Source organism: Pogonomyrmex barbatus, unplaced genomic scaffold (genome assembly GCF_055798465.1).
Source record: "Pogonomyrmex barbatus isolate J1 unplaced genomic scaffold, ASM5579846v1 scaffold13, whole genome shotgun sequence".
Lineage (NCBI taxonomy): Eukaryota > Metazoa > Arthropoda > Insecta > Hymenoptera > Formicidae > Pogonomyrmex > Pogonomyrmex barbatus.
Window position 1 is genome coordinate 2,153,547 of NW_028297109.1, and position 20,028 is coordinate 2,173,574.

The window sequence follows — 20,028 nt, forward strand, 5'->3', positions numbered from 1 at the left end:
CATCCGCGCGTCGTTGAATCACGCGTGTATATTTAAAAAAACAACATATGACTGCATATATTTAGAATTAGCGTAAGTCGCGGGCGTTTGGGTGCAGCGCGAGTACGCTACGCCGCGTGATTCACTTTCGTAAATCGGCGGCACTGACTTTCATGACCGTGGTAACGTCCGCCGAGTATCGATACCTCGTTATAGCTGCGCGTAAATCGCGGGGAAAAAAATAAACCGCTAATTTAAAGTGCATTAGAGAATGCTGATTTGCAGTCGCTGCGCCACTCCGGAAATTAAGCGACGCCCCGCGCCCTTTTGTACTTCACGCAACGCGCAAATAGAGCACATAGTGCATGGTAACGACGCGTTTGCATTACGTGTGCTGCAACTTCTCTCTTGCATTATAATTAAAATGAGTCATTGCTCGGCGGAACAGAAATAATGTAGGCGACGTTGATTTACATCGCGAGTAAAACACGTTTCGGCCTACTGAAACTGAACGAGTGATCCAAGAAGAGGAATTTATTCTACTCTCATTCAATTATCATCCATCGCGAAAAGCAGTGATAAAATTCTTAGCAGTGAAAAAAATTATTAAAAGTACAAGTTTTATAACTGGCTGTATAATCGTTGTATTATCGTGCTAACGGGGGGAACATATATAAATAAATTTATTAAAGAGATCTTTTTTAAACTTCTATCTTATTATAGGGGAGATGAGATCTCACCCCCCCCCCTCATTTTCCATTAGATAAGTGGAAACGTATATTCAATATTTCACGAATGTCATCAAATCTCATAAATCTATACGAGAGCCTATTTTTCTCAAGTGGATACGCACAGGATACGCAATTTCACATTAACGTTATATAACGCCGCTGCGTTTCTGCGTAGCGTCTTTAGAATTCATGCGTGCATTTCTCGAGCCTTCAAGTACGAGGTATACGACATAATCGTACGAGCACAGTACATCAACAGCTTAAATCCGAAATGTGTAATCTCGGACGCAAGCTCAAGCTGCGGCGCGCACATTTTGTTCTCTTCCCTCATCTTCCTGCCCACGATAATCCCGTTCGACCAATCGTCTCCCGTTGGCGGGGGTTGTGCCATAAATGTCGCGTGGCTTATCCCGGATCCCGTCGCCAGATCGGCGCCACCGTGTTCACCATCAACGATATACTAGTCCACACTTTTGGCGGCAGCAGCCCAGTCTAAGGTCCAATCCCCGAACCGAACGGTCGCCCGAAATACTTAGGTAAAGGCTAATCCTATATCCTTTCTCTCTCTTTCTTTCTTTCTTTCTTTCTTTCTTTTTCCTCTATGTCTCTCTTTCTCTCAGTCTCTTTCTCTCTCTCTCTCTCTCTCTCTCTCTCTCTCTCTCTCTCTCTCTCTCTCTCTCTCTCATCAAAAGAGACGAAACATTTCTTTTTTCGTGTGAGAGAGAGAGAGAGAGAGAGAGAAGAAAATGGATAACGGAAGTTGCGGGGAAAAGTTTTAGCTACGAAAAGAAAAAAGTAGCGAATGGGGGGAGGGGAGGAAAGGGGGGGTGACATGAGCGCCCACGTGAGTGCACCTAAGGGAGGAGCAAGGGATTTTGCCTCAATCGCGTGAAAAAAGAAGCGATTTCCAACGCGTCCTAACGAGCGCGTCCGCGATCTACTGTGCGACAGTGAAGAAAGAAGCGCCTGGTCAGACGTGGTCCTCCTGCGCTGCAAACTGCGTCGCATATCTTTAGTAGGAACTCGCTCTTCGAACTAACTATTCACGCGATACTGCGTGTTAATCGCATTAACAGCCAACTCTGCATTTTACTCTATTCTTTTATGTATGTGTATATATACTCACAAGTGTGCTATTCGCTAATTAATGATGTCACTAACTAATATCGAAGGCTTATTGATTGACGAAGCAGATTTAGATTAATAGCTTTTTAACGCATTTGGAATATAATATTGAGCCATAATGAAAAACAATGTATGTAGACAAAAAATTGTTGTATTAGTTCTGTAATTATGTCAAGTCTGTCATAATTCGTCAAAAACTTATAACGATAAATTAATGATAATTATTCGAAATTTATAATCGCAAAATTTTCTGAGTTTTAATCTAATGTCATTGATCGATATAACTTGTTCAATGTTATTTTAATATATGTTAACCTTAACTCGCAAGAATGTTGTTGTCGGTTATGCGTAATCCCGACCTCATTCGTGATCTCACGTCTAGAACACTATTTTTGCTTTGCGTGACTAAATTGCTACCCGTTGCCGTTTAAAATGACGTTTCTCTCTGACAGCTATATGTTCAAAATCGAGTACAACCGCGCAAAAGTATGTAACGAGTCTTTCAGAGAGACGGACGAGTAATACGAACTTGCGTCATTGCGTAATGCATCTACTTGTTCATTTAAATATTCATATATTATTGCTACTTTTCTGTAAAAATTGCATTTACAGTCTAAATAAACATTTGTTAATTATATTATAAGAGATTATTTAATAACTTATTCCCTGCTAAAAATAAATTTCATTTTTACATTTTATATCCGTTTTAAATGTGATATTAATAGTTTTTAAATTTGGAATGTCTTATTATATAATTAAAAATGTATCTATGTGATATATTTAAATATATTTCAATGTATGTATGATTCCCAACAGTATCATTCATTAAAAAAAAAAACAATTATTTTATTTTCTCACTTTTTAAGCCACAAAGTTAAACCTTAAAGACATATAAATTTTTATCAATTGCAATAAATTTGAATAATCATGAAGTCAATAATATTAATGATCGAAAAATATTTTCTCGTAACCAATGAACACAAATAACTCAAAAAAACTATTCAGAAGTATTTATAGATCTATAAAATCGCTTCTAGTAGATAATAATTTCACTGCAAAAGAATCGCTTGAAACTCGGAAGATTCAGGAGCCTTGTGTACGGTGTCTCGAATACAATTATAAGACAGTTCTTATTAACGTTGAAAATTTATCGTCTTCGCTTTTCCTGCTGATCGCACTTTCGTTTCCACCGCCTCCGGTGAATTCTAATTTCGTGAAAGCAAAACTTGGCAATGGCCGGTACGCGTCGTCTACGGTTTCCTTTTTATTGCAATACCAATTTGAGCCTCGTGCGCCACGCTTGACGATCGTCGAGCTTATGCCAATCGCCTGCAAGTGGCGAATTGTTTATAATAATTGGCAAAGATTTGTTTAAACACTTACGTAACACGAGTGCGCGCGCGATCACGTATTTATATCGCCGGCCGAGAATAGCCATTCCGCTCGTTTCGCCAAGACCGATGCATGTCTGCTATAGCCGTTCCCTTTCTACTGTTAAAACTCAAAACAATTTGCCTATTAATTAAAGAACATCGTCATACCGCTATCATTTTTGTGCCATCTAAAAAAAAGATCTCGTCAGCTTGAACGGCACGTCTGATCAGACTGAAGCGTTACTACTTTTAAGTCGCCCCACGCAGATTATGCTTAAATGACAAATGACAACAAATGTAATGCATTAGATTAAAACGATTTTTTATATGATGATAATTATGTGGTATTGTCGTTGAGTATTTTAACTTGGACATTGACTTGAACGATCGCTATTACTTCCCGCGCATTTTACCGCGTAACGCGCCAGTGTCGATAAAGTTTCAGTATTAATATTACAATGTACAAAAGTTTTCCTTCGCATAGTTCCTTTCAAGACAATCACGCGGATTCCACCGGGACTTTTAACAAGTCACGCGAGCTCCGCAGAATTTAAAGAAGCATGCACTTAGAAAATTCGCGTTCGATCGCCCGATTGTCAAACCGTCAACATCACTTTCTAACACTAGCTAACACTTTCTAATTCAGCCGCATGTACAAGACACTTTCATTCTCTAAAAATAATCATTTTTACTGTAGAATGTTTAGTAATAGTCATGTTGATAGAATTTTAGTATGTCATATTGTTTGAAAATCGGAAAAATTTTTTCTGATGATGATAACGAAACAGCAAAATTAAATCTTGAATTAATTGAAAGTGAACGTCACTTTAACAGAATATATAATGTATTGTTATCTAATCAAATTGTATTATGTCAAGCTTGGTTGTCTTACGAAGTCACGTGGCGTGAGCAGTGCGCGATTTTCAGCCAAGAATGTTAAAACGACAGGTGGAAGCGCAGTCGTAAACCGTCATCCCCTTGCAATGCATTGCGAGGGTCAGCTAAAGCTTCGCACGTGTTAGCGAGAAAGTGCCAAACCTCCTGATTATTTAATTCCTTCGTCATGTCTTTCATGGCGCAATGACGTATTCGTAAGACAAGCAAATATGAAGTCCTGTATTTCACTCTCGCAATACATGCGATACATATGTAAATTACAATAAGTGATAATAAGAGAAAAGAATATTCTAATTGTGAATCTTTATTTAATATATAATATTTCGAAAAATAATTAGTACTATATTTTTATGAAAAATTTCCAACACACATTTTTAGATTGTAATTGGATCTTTCTAACAAAAATTCAAAAACTGTACTACGTTTTAAAAGGTTAAACTCACTTTAAATTATTTGAATAATATTTTAAATGCATACAAGCAAATGTATACAAGTAAAATATTCATGTAATTAATTAATTTTTTTCTCATTAGCTTAATATTTTAATCAAAACAGAAATCTTAATTGATCTGATTCTCGAGTTGTCGCTAATCGGTTTTACATGTAGTGAGACATTGTAATTTTTGGATCTACGTTCCGGATGATCTGTTTTGACCGCGCCATGAAAGATATATATATATTTTTAGAAGTCATCTAGATTACCACGCTTCGAATGAGGATTTTCTCTCTTTTACTGAGACCTGTCTTTCAACTTTGTTTTTCTTCCAGCATTCCTCGTTTGATTATACAAAACAAAATTACAATTACTTTCATCGACGCTACCTTCTCGCACTCACATTTTTAATCAACTTCTTATTATATATAACATTTAGCCTTTAAAAATATTTGCTAAATCTCTCTTAACTCTACTTTGACATAGAATCTACGCAAATTGATTAGCATATCAAACATTCGTAGCTTGGCCTGTGTTCACGCAAATACGATTTTAAGGTCAAGATATTCTTGGACGATTTAGCTAGAAGTAGCTGCGATGAGTTAAAAGATTAAGATTCTGAACGCGCCATTTCAAAAATTTCGTTTTATGCCTAACTCAATACGCTGTTAATATATTTTATATATTTTTGTATAAAAAAAATATTTTCGAATTCGTGAAATAAAAAATTATTCTCCAAATCTTTATAATCTTTATAATCTTCATGATCTTCAATTTACAAGATATAATTAAGATCATATAGTTATAAATTTTGAATTGTATGTGTTCGTCGAGATCCGATGTTGAAATTACCATGGCTACGACGGATTTTACGAGGTCATTATCGTCGGGACACACCGGTACCATGAGTCTCTAATGGGGGTTCACGAAAATCGGTCAAAGTCAGACGGAGACTCGTCGACTATGTTGCTTCGAGCGTAGCTTCTCTTGACGCTTCCACCTGTTACCAACTAAAAACGGACCGGGGCCCGGGCAACCTAAATATAGCGACCACGAATCCGGGACTCTTGCGTCACGGTGCGTCGCTTCTGAGCGCCGCGACGCCTTCCTTTTTGTCTACTCGAGAATGCAGACTGGAGAACGAATTACGAAAATTTTAGGGACTTGTTTATCTCTCATACTTTGTAAATAAATCATCTTTGATCTAAGATGAAATTGAAGAATTCAATTCAACAATCGGACTTATAAAAGCCTAAAAAAATTGATTTAAATTTAATTCTCTTAATTTGCATATACTTATTCTTAAAAATTTTGTTTTAATTAAATTGTTATTATTACACACCACATATGCATATATATTTTGTAAAAGTTGAGAAATAAATTGCTTCTAGTTTTCAATGAGCTATCTAGTGAAAATTAGACTCACTGAAAACTAGAAGCTAGCTCAGTGAACAAAACAATGTCAGAATATTTTTTAAATTATTTTGAAATAATAATAATTTTGAAATTATTTTACAAATTTTGAAATTATTTACAATAATTAAAAAAATAGATATATATGTCTTAAAAAAAATCGAACCCGATATTTACATCAAAAATATAATATCATACGTTCAAATCATACCACATTTACATACATTTAATACAAATGAGTCAGATACATTTTTTGAATAAAATCAACACGGCGGGCAACCCCATTTTCACTTCATTTTCGCGACCTTCAGTCATTCTCGCCGAGAATGAAACAGGAATATCTGCGAAACCGTTCGGGCGATCCAGGGCGACTATAAAATACACGTGACGCTAAAATTAGCGTACGTTGCGTCAACAAAAAGAAAAACGATGCTCCCGTTTTGTGTCACAGGCTACGATTGGCCGACGCAAGAAACCAATCTTGCTTTCTCACGCGATCGAAAAGAAAGCTACGTGACAATTTTTGAATTACAAATCTTAAATTTAACGCCGTCAATTTATCAATATGTCAGTCTAGTTTAAAGATAAAATGCATTATATCATTGTAATAATTTTCATGTGATTTAAAAAAAATGTTGAAATAACGCATAGTACAGAAACGCATAGTATGGAAAATAAAAATAGTTTGATTTATATCTTCCAAACTTTTCTCATATCGTCTAACATTACTAAAGAGTTTTAATAATTAAATATGATGATGTAACAGTTTTTAACAATCTCTTTACATTTTCAATATTTGTGAAAGACGATTTTTAAAAACAAATATTACGAGTAACAGTTTCTAAAATCAACAATTTAAAAAAAAGAATGAAAAAAAAGGATATAATTGATTAAACAAGGGCTGATCTATGAATTCATGTACCGGAATTGACTTATATCATGAATAAATAAAAGGAAATGAATGCGTCATGATAATGGATCGCGGAAATGGGATACAGTTTATCGAGGCAAGGTTAAAAAAGCACACCCACACCTACGCAAGCTGTTAAATTTAAGGTGGCTTATGCAATCATGGCTTGAGCCGCAAGAATTTTGTGTAGCGCCTATTGCAAAATTTTCTCATAGAAGCTCTGCTTCTAACTATATTTAAAAAGTTCCGTAATTTAATATTTTTTTCTCTTATTCGAAAAATAATCAACAAAGTCTTCTTGCACTAACAAAATTTTAATGGACATAATTTTATTCGTTTGCTACATTTTATATGTTTCCTATTTTATTGTAACTTAATTAATTGCTAATTGCAAATGCCATTACATGCAAGAGATTAAAAGAAAGAGAACATTTTTAGATTGAAGAACGTTAAAAGATACATCTTTACATGTTGCAACATAAAAATTAGAAATTATTATATTCTCACAAAATCAGATCAATCGTTTTTATGTTTACGCGATTCGTAAATTTAGCGTAAATTTAACGTGATGAAAATTGCAAGCTGCAATTTAATTACCTATTTTTTTTTTTCACTTATTACAGCGAACGAGTGTGGTTAGCAGTTCAGTAGAGTGGCAAAATGGATGCGCGATTCAGAAGCAACCTCGATATGATCGGGCGCAACGAGCCCATCACAAGGAAGGCGAAATTTTGGCAGAGTTATGTACGGGCTCTGAAAGGTGAGACGCTCATCTCAACGCACACGGAATTATCTATCTCTCCTTAATTTTCCAACAACTGTCTATTCTGCATTTATGTACAGGGTGATTCGCGATAAAGAATAATTACATGTATATTTTTTTAATTCAACTTTAATATTGTATTTTATCAAATGTATGAAGAAAAAAAAAACATCAGAGAGATTATTTTAATGGTACAAAACGAAAACAGGCACTGATGACATCAAAGCTCCCGAGCACACTCACAGGCCCCGCGGCATTTTCCGCTCGGATTTTCCTGAGCTGCATTCCACCTCGTGGCCGTTTGGAAAGTCAATCTACGAAAACCCGATTCACGCAGCCGACCGTATTAATGTTCCCGGATACAGGTGTGTACGCAAATCATATTCTTCTTTCATCTCATTCGTTCGTTCCACGAATGAAGTGATTGATAAGAGTTATTAAAATTATAAATTAGAGATTACCAAAATATACAAAACGGAAATGTATTATATTATATATAGCATCTTTTTTAAATAATTGTGTCTAGCTTTAGTTGTACAATGAATGTGTTCTTGATATCATCTTGTCTATCGATTCTTGGCAGACATCCAAAAACACGGAAATCTAAATATATGTGTGCCGGCCTACTTTGCGAAATTTTACTCCAATTTTCGAGTGATAATAATCAATATAACGGCAGAATGTCATACTTGTCTAACATATCGAATGCTTTACTTTTGATCGTAAAATTTAGAAATATTTCTTAAATATTAGATATTGTAAATTAGGTCATTAATAATGACTTTTCGCTTTAGGTATTTGCCCGTGCATCGTGAGATCTACGGTTATTCGCCAAGGCAGTTGTATCCCCATCAGTACAAACCCGTAGAACGCTTCACCCCCGGTACGTACTAAAGAACTGTGACCAAAAGAGTCCAAAAGAGAGTGAACGGCATCTTAGAGAAAGAATCGAAAGCACGAAACGAAACGAAAACTCTTATAATACCTCGAACGAGAGCGAGAGAGAGAGCGAGAATGAGAAAAAGAGAAAGAGAGAGAAAGACAGAGAGTGTGAGAGAAAATGAGAAAAGATGGGAGAACGAGAAACGCGACGAAAAACAGAACGAGCGGAATAAAGTAGAACCGAAAAAACGAGAGTAAGAAATGAGCATGAACGCACAGAGTGAATTATGAATATCATCAAGGCGTACCATACCGAAATGTGTTAACAAATAACTATACTTGTTCTCGTGGACCTTCCTAGAATTAAGTTCTCGATGTATAACCCGGTGCTTTTGGCTTCTGGCCGGCGTTCTAAAGGGGATGATCAAAGCGGAATGAAACGATTCCATTTTCGAGAGAAAGACATCTTACGCATCTTACGCATGCACGCGGCTCTCCGGGCCTTTCTCAGAAGCCAGAAACGCCTCCCCGGAGAGGTTACCGTACATCACATTCTTATCCTCCACCTTGCCTGCACACTTAACCGAGGAAAAAAGAAATTATCAGAAAACGGACTTATCACCCCCTTATCCGCCAAACTCGCCCCCCCCCCCTGAATCCCGACTTTACGTCATGTGTCGTTACTTCGTTGTGTAAAATGCGTGTGCAACTTCTTGAACGTACGTGTCAATCGGACCGTTTGTTTAGTTTCATTGTAAATCGTAATAATAATCGTGTCTACCTTCATATCACGCACCATGTGTAATACTAATTATTTTACGCGTCTCTCTTTATATCTAAGTTATTATACTTATATATCGCTATATGAGAACACATTTACGTACGTACAAATATATGTACAATATGTTTCAATATCTGAAGACTTCTCTGCCTCGCGACGCTCCACTTATAAATACATCCTTGACTGATCCTAATTAACTGATCAAGATCGAATTCGAATTGACATGACTTATGATAAGATGCTTGTCATATAATCACAATTAGGAAAATTTGGAGCGGACTGTAATAGAATATTAATTTAATTGATTATTTAAAGCCATTATTACGATTGATTTCAATATGATATATTTGATAAATCGAATTATAACAAATATTACAATCGCCCCAAGTTTTTCTGCATTAAATTAACATCACCTTTCATTATCGTATATTTAATAATATCCTAATTTGATAAATTTTAAATCATTATGACGTAAATGTAATTTGTCATTTGAAACATCAAAATAATATCAAAATAATCCATTAAATAAATCTTCATTATTCAGTAAAATCAAATAAACGTGATAAATATTTTTTCACTATAATAATATAAAAATTTCTCATTTCTAATCATATATTTTTAATGACCAGACCAATCATTTAACTTTAACAAGCAGCTATATCAGCAAATCAATCATTATTGATACCATCCCTAACGTTGAATCGAGCATTCAGGCATCACGGATCATCGCACATCGTTCCATCGATCATGGATCACACGTGGATCATGCGTGTCGTGCCCGAGGTGTCGCCCTGTGACTCGTCTCTAGAGAGAAAGCATTTCCTAGTTCGCCGTATGTCCAGTAACGATTCAGAGTCATCAAAGTGGGGCATCACTGTCGATTAGCGCGATCTCGCATGCCGCTGAGCAGATTCTGATTTCTGATTTCCAGGCGCTAGACCCAACAAGTGGCTAATACTGAATCGCATCATCGATTTGAGCGACCTTAGACGTCAACAGATCTCTCGAAAATGGGAGACCAAAGAGCGAATCATGCTCACCTCCCGAGCGCGACGTCATTGTTTACGAAAAACGATCGACTAATCAGTCACATGCACGTTCCCAATAATCCCGCTTACGTACGATCCCTTACATTTACAAATATCATATTACACTATTACATATATACATACGCACTCTTTCACCCATAGGTGTGCAAACGAGTAATTGCTTAACGTTTTAATGTCTAATAAATTTTTCCGCGTGGTTTTGCAATCGCTAACGTAGTGCTTTTTTAAAACGTATGAACAAGTTATTCGCTATAAATATAGTTACTCACTCGCAAGTTTTTTGACAATTTTTTTTATACAATTTTTTTTATTAAGTACAGAATTAAATATGACGTTTAATTCTCGAACGAATTAATATAATTGTTGTAACGTGATATATTGTAAAGAGATGACTTAGTTAACGTGCAATTTTTGGATCATCTTATATATTCATCATAATCATATTTTTCTAAATTTTTAATTTGATTATCAATTATATATTATTATGATATTCAGACAAATTAAATTAATGCATAATCATGCATTTAGAGTATACTTTTGAATCATGATAAATATTCTAAATATTCTATAATAACATAATTTTTTATTAAATTTAAGTATAGCAATAAAATTACAGATACAAATCACATCTGACAATCATATGCTACAATTATTATTTATAAAATATTAGCTACTTTTTGATAATTAATTTATAATCAAGACACAATCTCATAACAAAATCCTGCATAAAATTCCGTCCTCTTTTCGACGTATTAAAAACAATAGTCGAGAGAACTTCACGACTTTTCACAGATATAAATTCATCGTGGAAAGAAACAATATAAAGCCATTTTAAAATACTGACCAAATGACTAAAAACCAAAATACAAAATTATATGATATGAGAATGAGAGAGAAGTAGAAAATTGTTAGACTTTAATTTAGAAATTTACAAACGAATTGAAAACATTATGAGTAAATTTTTTTTATCAAAAACATTTTCATTGCAAAAATATTTTACTTTTAAATTTATTATCTCTTTTCCAGCCTGACAATATTAAATAATATCGCCAAATTTGTAAAATAAATATATACAAATAAATATAACAATGGATTAATTTATCATCTTGAACATATAATATTTTGATTATATTTTATATAATAATTATATTAATTAATAAAATATATCAAAGTATTTGAAATTATATTTGAAAACAATTCATTTTAAATATAATGAAAGATCTAATCGTGTTATGTTTTAAAATAATAAGCTGGAAAAGATCAAGAAAGAGAAGAAAATATTCATTTCTTTTTATAATTTGTGTAATGCGTAATTCTATTTTTCAATTCGTAATTTGCGATATGAGACAATCACAGGGTCAGGATACGGGCACGCAGTATTGAGGAATCCTTAACTCTTACAGCTGAGGTGGAGGTCGCAGCTTGAAAAACTGTGAAAAACCAATGAGCTGAAAAGGAGCCATAAGAAAGAGAATCGAAAATGGGATAAAACGTTGAAAAAAAAATTAATTTTTTTGATTGTTATGCGCGCTATTTTGAGCAACACAATTATTATGAAAATAAAATAGAACTGCGACTCGCACAGAATGCGTGATGGACGTATAATTCTGTCAAAAAAGAATAGTACGTCCGCAATCGTGCGTATGTGGACAGAGAGATGGCGAAAAATTCTCCTTTTTAAAAAAAATTTTTGAAAAAGAAATAATAAACTGAAATAGAACATGGCCGCCAAAACTTGAAAAAGCTGGAAATTTTCTCTCGACGCTTACGCGTTCTAATTTGCGCTTTCGATTTTTCAGATACTACATTATCTCCTGTCTCCCATAAAAAAATATTTCTAAAATATTTCAATTATTAATGCATATATATCTAGTGTAAATAATAGTAAAAAATAATACAAGTATACACACCAAATTACATTTATATGTGATTGACAGAAACTTCTTTAACAACATACACTTTATGTTATTTATACATTTACCGTTCCAAGCAATTAAAAACAACAGGTAATACTGATAAAGTAAAATTACAGATATGGGAGATCCAAGTTGATACAAAGAAAAATCGAAAGTTTTTTTTTTAATACATGCTCTAATCGGCAATAATACATGCACGCGTATTTACTAACAATAGATAAATTAACGTGCAATTAATTACAACCAGATCCAAAAATTTCTATCTTTTTCAGGATATGGCATGTACTTTTCTTTCGTTAATTTCCGATCCCCAACCACCCCAAAACCCCGTTTCTAGCTTTTAAGTGATCCACCTGCGCCAAACATGACTTTTTTATAACTGGAATTGCATAATTAACGACTGCTAATCTATGATGATTACACGGATGTATACGGATCGTCGCAATATGCCTACAGGATTGCCATGAATCCTGTACATAGTTCACATCGGATTACACAGCTGAATTTTAGTACGTACCGATCTTTAATAAAAAATTTCATAATTTATTCAAGCTTAGGCAGTGTGGTCGATTAACTTATGACAAACAGAAAATTGGTGAATTATGAGAGATTGTAGCATTAATAACGAGAAAAAAATATCATAACTGCAATATTTACAAGTTTATAAATTTAAAATAATAAAATTCAAATTATTAATATATCGATCATTATTTTTATTTGAAGGAAGATTAATCAATAAATATTTAATTTAACATTAGATAAATTTAATAACATTGGCAGGACTAATAGCGTTATTAAGCAAAAGCAGTCAAAAATTGATAGCCTTACGAAATCGACATTTATTGCTAGTGCCGAGCTTAGTGCCTAGCTTAAATGGTAATACCAAGCATACGATTAATAATCACGCAAAAAAAAAAAATTTAATAAGTTTAGCAATCATAATTTAGCAATCATAGCTGTAATCAGGCATATGAGCCGCATTTTAGCAGTACAAATCATCGTCTCTCTATTTCTTTTCCACTTACGAATTTTGATAACCGAGCTGTTTTTTGACAACACAAACCGTCGCACCTTTTTTCCGTCACCGACTTTTTGAAGCAGCTTTTTTTCCACCAGGTTAGTATGCTTTTTTCACTGTACGTGACGTTATGCTATTTTTTTTTTGTGACAGCGTTGATTTTTTTTACACACAGGCTCGTGTGTGACGCGAGTTTATGCCAGCTTTCGTCAGTAGACTTTCTATTATATAGAGAATACTTGAAAATATTTATTAGACGCGCACGGCTTACAACGATATGAAATAGGGATGAAACCCTAGCATTTTAATTTCCTGTACTTCCTATAGGCAAACCGAGTTTTAACTTTAAGCGAGAGTTTGAAACGGCTCGTCTTGCCGATGTATCGCAAGTCAACAAAGTTTCCTTCTCCTTATTAATTATATTTTAAAGGTCCATCATTCGCTAACGTACAAATAACAAAAATCATGCACTAGTACTATAACTTAAGTAAGTTTTATTATTTTTTTCTCAGAACTGAACATATATATTTATAAAAAAATAACTTGCGCTAAATAACTTCCCAAAATCTATCTTAATTTAATAATTTATATTATTCATTAATAATGCTTGTTGTGTTTCATGCATGATGAATGTATGTATACGTGCTTAGTACGAATATTATTACGAAAGCGAATACTGTGAAAATGATTGAGTTAAAATGCCTACTTGCTAAAACACTAAGAGAAGAGAAAATGGAGCGCAACCAGAGATCAATTTGGCAAACTGTAGGCCATATGAAAACAAATTTAATTATACTGATGTGTTATTAGGCACGACGTGTTATTTCAAATAGATTTTAAAAGTTATTTATCAAAAAGATCGATCGCATATTAATGAATTATTGATTGAATAAATATGAGACTTTATGTTAATTTCTTCATCGAAATATCAAAAAATATTATACTATTATGTTAATTATTAATTTTCCTTGATTAAAGTGATTAACGACGAGAAGTCCGATACATTTTTTATAAACTACTCGAGATATCTGTATATCAAGTATCTATATATAATATTTGTGTGTAAAAATCAAAATAATACGAATTTTGCGGATTCTCGACGTTATATAAAATAATTGATATATTTTCTTTCTTGAACGAAACGTAGCGAATGCGTGAATTTTTTATATTAACAGTTTATAATTTAGCAAAATTATTTGCTAAATTAATTTATATAAAGCTAAAGTTTAATAGAAGTATTTAATTTAATTTAATTAATTGAAGCTATTAGAATTATTTAATATTTGTATCAATCAAATAAAAAGTGTTCGCAATGTGTTCGTCGAGAAAAACGAATAAAGTTATAAATCGGCTGATTTTTATTTTTATTTTCACGAATGGCGAAATTACACGATACAGCAAAACCATTCGACGCTGAGAAGGCTTGGAATGACCATCTGAATCGCTTGGCGGACATCGACAGAATGTACCCAAGCAAATCACCGCTTTTGGCTCGTCATTTAAGCCCACCGCTCAGTACGAAACGATTGTTCGATATTCACGGTAAGTATCAAGCGCGAATATTTATTACTCCCATTGTACGCATGTTTTTCTGATCAATACTAAATATATTTGCAATTTGATTTATCGACTAAAACGGCATAAGAAATTAACGTAACCGAATAGTAACAAATATAAAATATTTAATACAACCTTCATAGATCCAGATTTCCTCAATTTAAAATTGATTTTTGATTCGATATGATGCGCAATAGCAGCGGAGTTATTAACTGCGATTATGTAACTGTTAATCTGTAAAATACAAATCAACATCTAAATTATAGCAATGTTCAAAATAATAAATATTTTAATAAATAATTATTTTAATCGTAAAATTCTATACACATTTGTATTTTAAGAGAATATTTAATAAAATAATTATGTAATTCGCGCAATACCTCAATACGACACTTCCGAAACAATTTTTACAATACTACAATACGATTGTACCACGACTTCCGGATCGCACTTGCGTGCGTTGGAATACTTAGCTTCCCCTACGGAATAAATCTTTCAGACGCTGAATTCTCTCACCACGTCAAAGTATAAGTTTTATATATATATATATATATGGAAAGATACACATCTCAATTTTGTGATTAATGAAAGTCTAATTGTAGAAATTATCTCACTCTAACGGTTTTGGTAGCTCGTAAAGATAGTATTTGCTAAACAATCGCTGCTAATAATATTTCGTTTTAACTCACGAGAGGAGTCCCAAGGCTGCTTTACAGCCGCGTATACAATCTTGCGTAACTAGTATATATTTATAAACAATATCTACCTACCTCGGAGCGAGAGCTCAGCGCTGTCCGCACGAACCAGTCTGCAATCGATTCCAATAAAATTCATCTCGTGCGCAGGTAATCTCGTGGACGACGATTTCTTCTTGCCACGTCCGTCGATCTTGCTGCGCAGGAAGCCGCTCTTCGATCTCCTGGAACCGTCACCAATGGCACCCATCAGTGCGTTTACCAGGGACCCATGGTGGTACCCGAGTTACGCGCCCTATATTCCGAGTTACGCTCAATACCGTACACCGTTTTTTCTGAGAGATAGCTATCTCAGTCCAATTAAACGTAGCTATTTGTGGAGCCGACATCCCTTCAGGCCCTTCGGTATGTATGCCTCTTGACTATCTGGCCCAATATATCATTCTTTTTTTTTTATGGCGATCAAAGATCAATGCCAATCTAATATTTTTATTAAATTAAATTGATCAAAAAATGTATCAATTCGACGGATCGTATTCATTCAGTGATGACAGTTTCAAACATAAAAATTTCAAACATAAAAATTTACGCCGCAGTAAATCACGGTTACACAAGTTTATGTGACGTACTATGGCATTGGTCATTGACAAACACTGACTACAGATGCTATTAAAAGATGTCGAAACATTGTGAAATTTCCGTTAGACTGTGGCATAACATGCTACGCGTTAAACTTTCTGAATTTTCTGAATCAAATTGAAAAAAATTTTACAAATTTTATAATTTATGAATTTAAATCTTGATAAAAAGAATATTTTTCATAAATTTGTAGTCAGTAATTACAATATTTGCGATTACTGTTTTTAAAGGCTTTAAAAGACATTCGTAATTGCAAATGTATGTTTAGACTACTATTGCGAAGGTTTAGAGAAATTATGATTACATTAATATTGCAAAAAGTAAAAATTGTTATAACTTCATAATTTTTTAAAAATTTATATTTTGTCAACTAGCAAGGCACAGTAGTCTAGAACATAATGCACCTTCGTGACATGCATTTATTAATATACATTGTTAAATTACAGTTTAAACACAATCTTATGAAAGACGAGATTTTTTTTCGCAAGAAGTGTTTTTCGTTTCCATTCGTTTTCGTGATATACTAGTGAGCTATTGAAACTCATTCAGCCGTCTATATTTTTACCAGTAGAATAGCCATAGTTACGAAATGGATTTTGATAATTTTTCATGCTTATCAATCCCATTAGACATTTAGGACAATGTTTCCACTGACGAAGACTTTCGATTATTTTTTGATCAAAAAATGGATAACGAATCTTTCTAAGAATAGAAATGTGAAGACTTCTTTTAAAAAATAATTAAAATACAAAATAATTAAATTTGATTATATAAAATTTAGGCAAAATTTAGAAAAATGAGAAAATGATATGTAGCGATCGTATGATCAATATTTAAAAATTCTCTCAAAAATTGAATTGGCTTATTCGAGCATAAATTATCGTCATTATCGCATAAGTCATCGTCAGTCGTGACATCGGAAAACGGGTCGAAATATCTTTACGCTTGTCACCTCGATCGAAAATATAAACCGTCGCGGCTATACGTCGCAGAGATACTTGGCATCTCGACGGTATTGCTGATGATTTTGGCATAGGTACAACGCCGTGCCGTCAGCTTCGTCGAACTGTAAAATTGAGAACACCTGGTGCCAAGCTGGTGAAATCGACATTTCGGGCCAGCTTTGTTTTTTGAACGCGTTCCACATTTTTTGATAGACTGCGAAATTTTGTTCTTACTTAATCACCAATTAGTTTGTTTTTTTTTTTTTAAAGATGAACATGACACATTTCTCTTACAAACTAAATAGCATACACGAATACTGAAAATTTTAAATAACGTCCAAAAGGTGCCTTAACGTCCATAAATATTCTTCAGACACCTTTTAGACACATTTTTGATTTCTATACTGTTTGAGGTCTCACCAAAGACAAGTGATTGACGTTCAATTAACGACTCAACTCTATCGACTTGAAACCGAGAGTGTCCCTGATGCAGATTTAATGTAATGAGACCAATGCTACAGCAAACGAATGTCTATCATTTCAGGAGCGTTATACTACTATTATTCGCAGCCAGTTCCACGATTTCACTTTACCAGCCCGTGGTATAATAAACGTACCACGTATTAAGTGAAAAAAGTGAGCGAGATAAGAGATTAAAGTGGTGAAATCGAAGTGTTGAATTCCCCGCACCCCATTTACTCGTTTAATAAGTCAAACAATCAATAATCAGAGTTGGCGGGGATAGTGATGGCGCATCACAATTCACTCCGAAAACGGTCCTCGTTTGCGTCATATTAAAGCGTATTACATTTGCTATTAACATGCAAGTAGAATGTAACAAATAAGAGTGATGAGTCAGCGTATACATATTGTAATAGGCCCGTGTTACGACGGCTGTTTGAATGAGAGAGAATTCGGGCCTCTTAACCCTTGGGCTACCACGTATTTCTTTCCTCTTGTAAACTAGTTGTATATCGATAGTCTCGTCGGAAAATTTCCTCCCCTCGCGTAATCCCAACTACAACATGTATTCATGCATTAACATTAAGATTTGTTTTTCCCAAATGTTTTCTCCAGAGTGCGTTACAACAGTATTCCCTAATCATTGTGGTAATTATTAATTACCGAGCCGTTACTTCGGCTGAGGAGCCGCAGACAGAATCTCGAACACGCGGTATGTGCCCGACAACAACATTTGTCTGATCCTGAAAATAATTGTTTGTACAGTGATTAAAAAAGCTCCGTTTCGCAAATGATATGATCGCTGCATGATATACGTTCGCCACATTTATTTGTTAACACTAGAAGAATTTGATTTTAAGTCTAACTTTTTTTTTAAACAACTAGGAAATCTTTTTTACGAAATTTTTATAACTGTAATATCAATAAAAAGAGGTGGAAAGAGAGAAAGGAGACAAGAAAATCCATGTCTTACTATTAATTTCACAAATTTAATTATTTCGCGATTAAGTAAAAATAAATATAAGAAAGACAATAGATTTTTTTCAACGTGGCGGAAGCTTGTATATCTTCTAGTGTTAATAAGATCAATATATCGCCCGCGATTATTAGCAGTCGCAAATCATAGCACTCACTTGCTTGTGAGATCAACGTTTAGCAAAGATAAATTGTTTTCGGCTGTCCTCGAAGACAAAAGCGGCAGTCCAGAAGCGTCGTAGCCGAAGGGTTTCGTTAACGAAACATCATCCTAATTCCTCACATAATCGTAATCGAACGTAATCATCTAATCAAAAGTTGTTTTACAATCAACATATCTCATGATGATCTGTACATGACTTGAAAGCCTATATTTTACGAATATCCTATCATTTTATTTGTTTCTGTACATATATTTTCAGTCGACTAATATGTACATTATACTTCAAGTTTTTTTCAATGAGATACCTGTGTATCGATTATTTATGTCTCAAATATCCCCAGACAACCTCTACTAGGAGACCTCGTTCGCGGTGTAATATTTCTGTCCGATGTAGTATGCTGTCTATAATTAATACATCAACATATTAAATATCGCGTAGAATAGTTCAAGTTACCACTCATAATTGTAGCTTGCTATTTGCTAATGTAATGCCTTACTACCGTGTTTATATATAACTAACTGCCATTATCAGTATAGTCGAAACATTACACCGTATACGAGAACATATAAAAAAACACCTATGAGTTTTTTAATATTTAACTTGTATAAAAGTTCCATGAAATCATTCTGTTAAATTTTGTGAAAATTTCCACAAAAGGACGTACGGTTTGAAAAATTAATTAGAAGAATTGATTTGCTAAGCAAATATCAAATGGCAAATTTTTAATTTTTAAAATTTTGTATTTATTTGTCATGTCACATATCGATTTTTACTTTATATACTTCTTCCTTTTGTAGAAATTTCGAAATTAGACTCTTATGGAAAAATAATAAATTAAAAATTGAACTTATCTTAATGTCGCATTGATAAACGCGATTAATCAACATCATTATATATGATTTCTTATTTATTATCTTTATCGTATTTTTAAATATTTTTCCATAAGTGCGCGTGATTGATGTTTCAGCTTTTTATATTTGATCAACGCGTTTCTCTTTTTGCAGCTTACGCTTACTGATGACTGCCTGGTGCCACACGGAAAGCGTGAAACAAAAAAAAACGACATAAAAAAAGAAAAAATGATGGCTGAAAAGGTCAATCAAAAAAAGAAAGAAAACTTACATCATGTCCCGAAAGAATTTTGGCGTTTCTATCATATCAGTGCATATCGTTTCCACGAAATTTTATTTATTTATTGACATTTCTCGTCATATATTTATTGTTACTGTTCATCCATAATCTGAAAAATAAAATAAACACTGCCAAAAGTTTATTACTGAGTAGTCAATTTATCCAATTCCATTTTCTTTTCAGATATCAAT

General features: G+C 33.7%; 1 protein-coding gene across 4 annotated transcripts; it reads left to right on the forward strand.

Annotated features, from left to right (window-relative positions):
- The first annotated feature begins 1,086 nt into the window (after positions 1-1,086).
- On the forward strand, positions 1,087-19,977 carry Mf (myofilin). Of its 4 annotated transcripts, none has more exons than XR_016138304.1 (8): positions 1,087-1,246; positions 7,485-7,621; positions 7,833-7,989; positions 8,419-8,507; positions 14,669-14,812; positions 15,673-15,927; positions 18,183-18,279; positions 19,711-19,977. XR_016138304.1 is itself a non-coding variant. In XM_089072503.1 (8 exons), exons 2-7 carry the CDS (start codon positions 7,522-7,524, stop codon positions 17,730-17,732), a joined length of 828 nt encoding a protein of 275 aa, XP_088928629.1. In that variant the 5' UTR covers positions 1,087-1,246; positions 7,485-7,521; the 3' UTR covers positions 17,733-17,741; positions 19,711-19,977. The 4 variants fall into 4 exon arrangements, 3 of the variants coding, with proteins under 3 accessions (XP_088928629.1, XP_025073118.2, XP_088928630.1); XM_089072503.1 differs by lacking the exon at positions 18,183-18,279 and adding an exon at positions 17,650-17,741; XM_089072504.1 differs by lacking the exons at positions 1,087-1,246; positions 18,183-18,279 and adding exons at positions 1,564-1,725; positions 17,650-17,741.
- Positions 19,978-20,028: the final 51 nt, after the last annotated feature.

Excerpts from the sequence above, each read along its gene's own strand:
- Mf (XM_089072503.1), top strand. The coding sequence starts at position 7,522 with ATGGATGCGCGATTCAGAAGCAACCTCGATATGATCGGGCGCAACGAG. Across the intron at positions 14,813-15,672 it reads ACGATTGTTCGATATTCACG|GTAATCTCGTGGACGACGAT; the intron begins GTAAGTATCAAG and ends TCTCGTGCGCAG. Across the intron at positions 15,928-17,649 it reads ACATCCCTTCAGGCCCTTCG|GAGCGTTATACTACTATTAT; the intron begins GTATGTATGCCT and ends CTATCATTTCAG.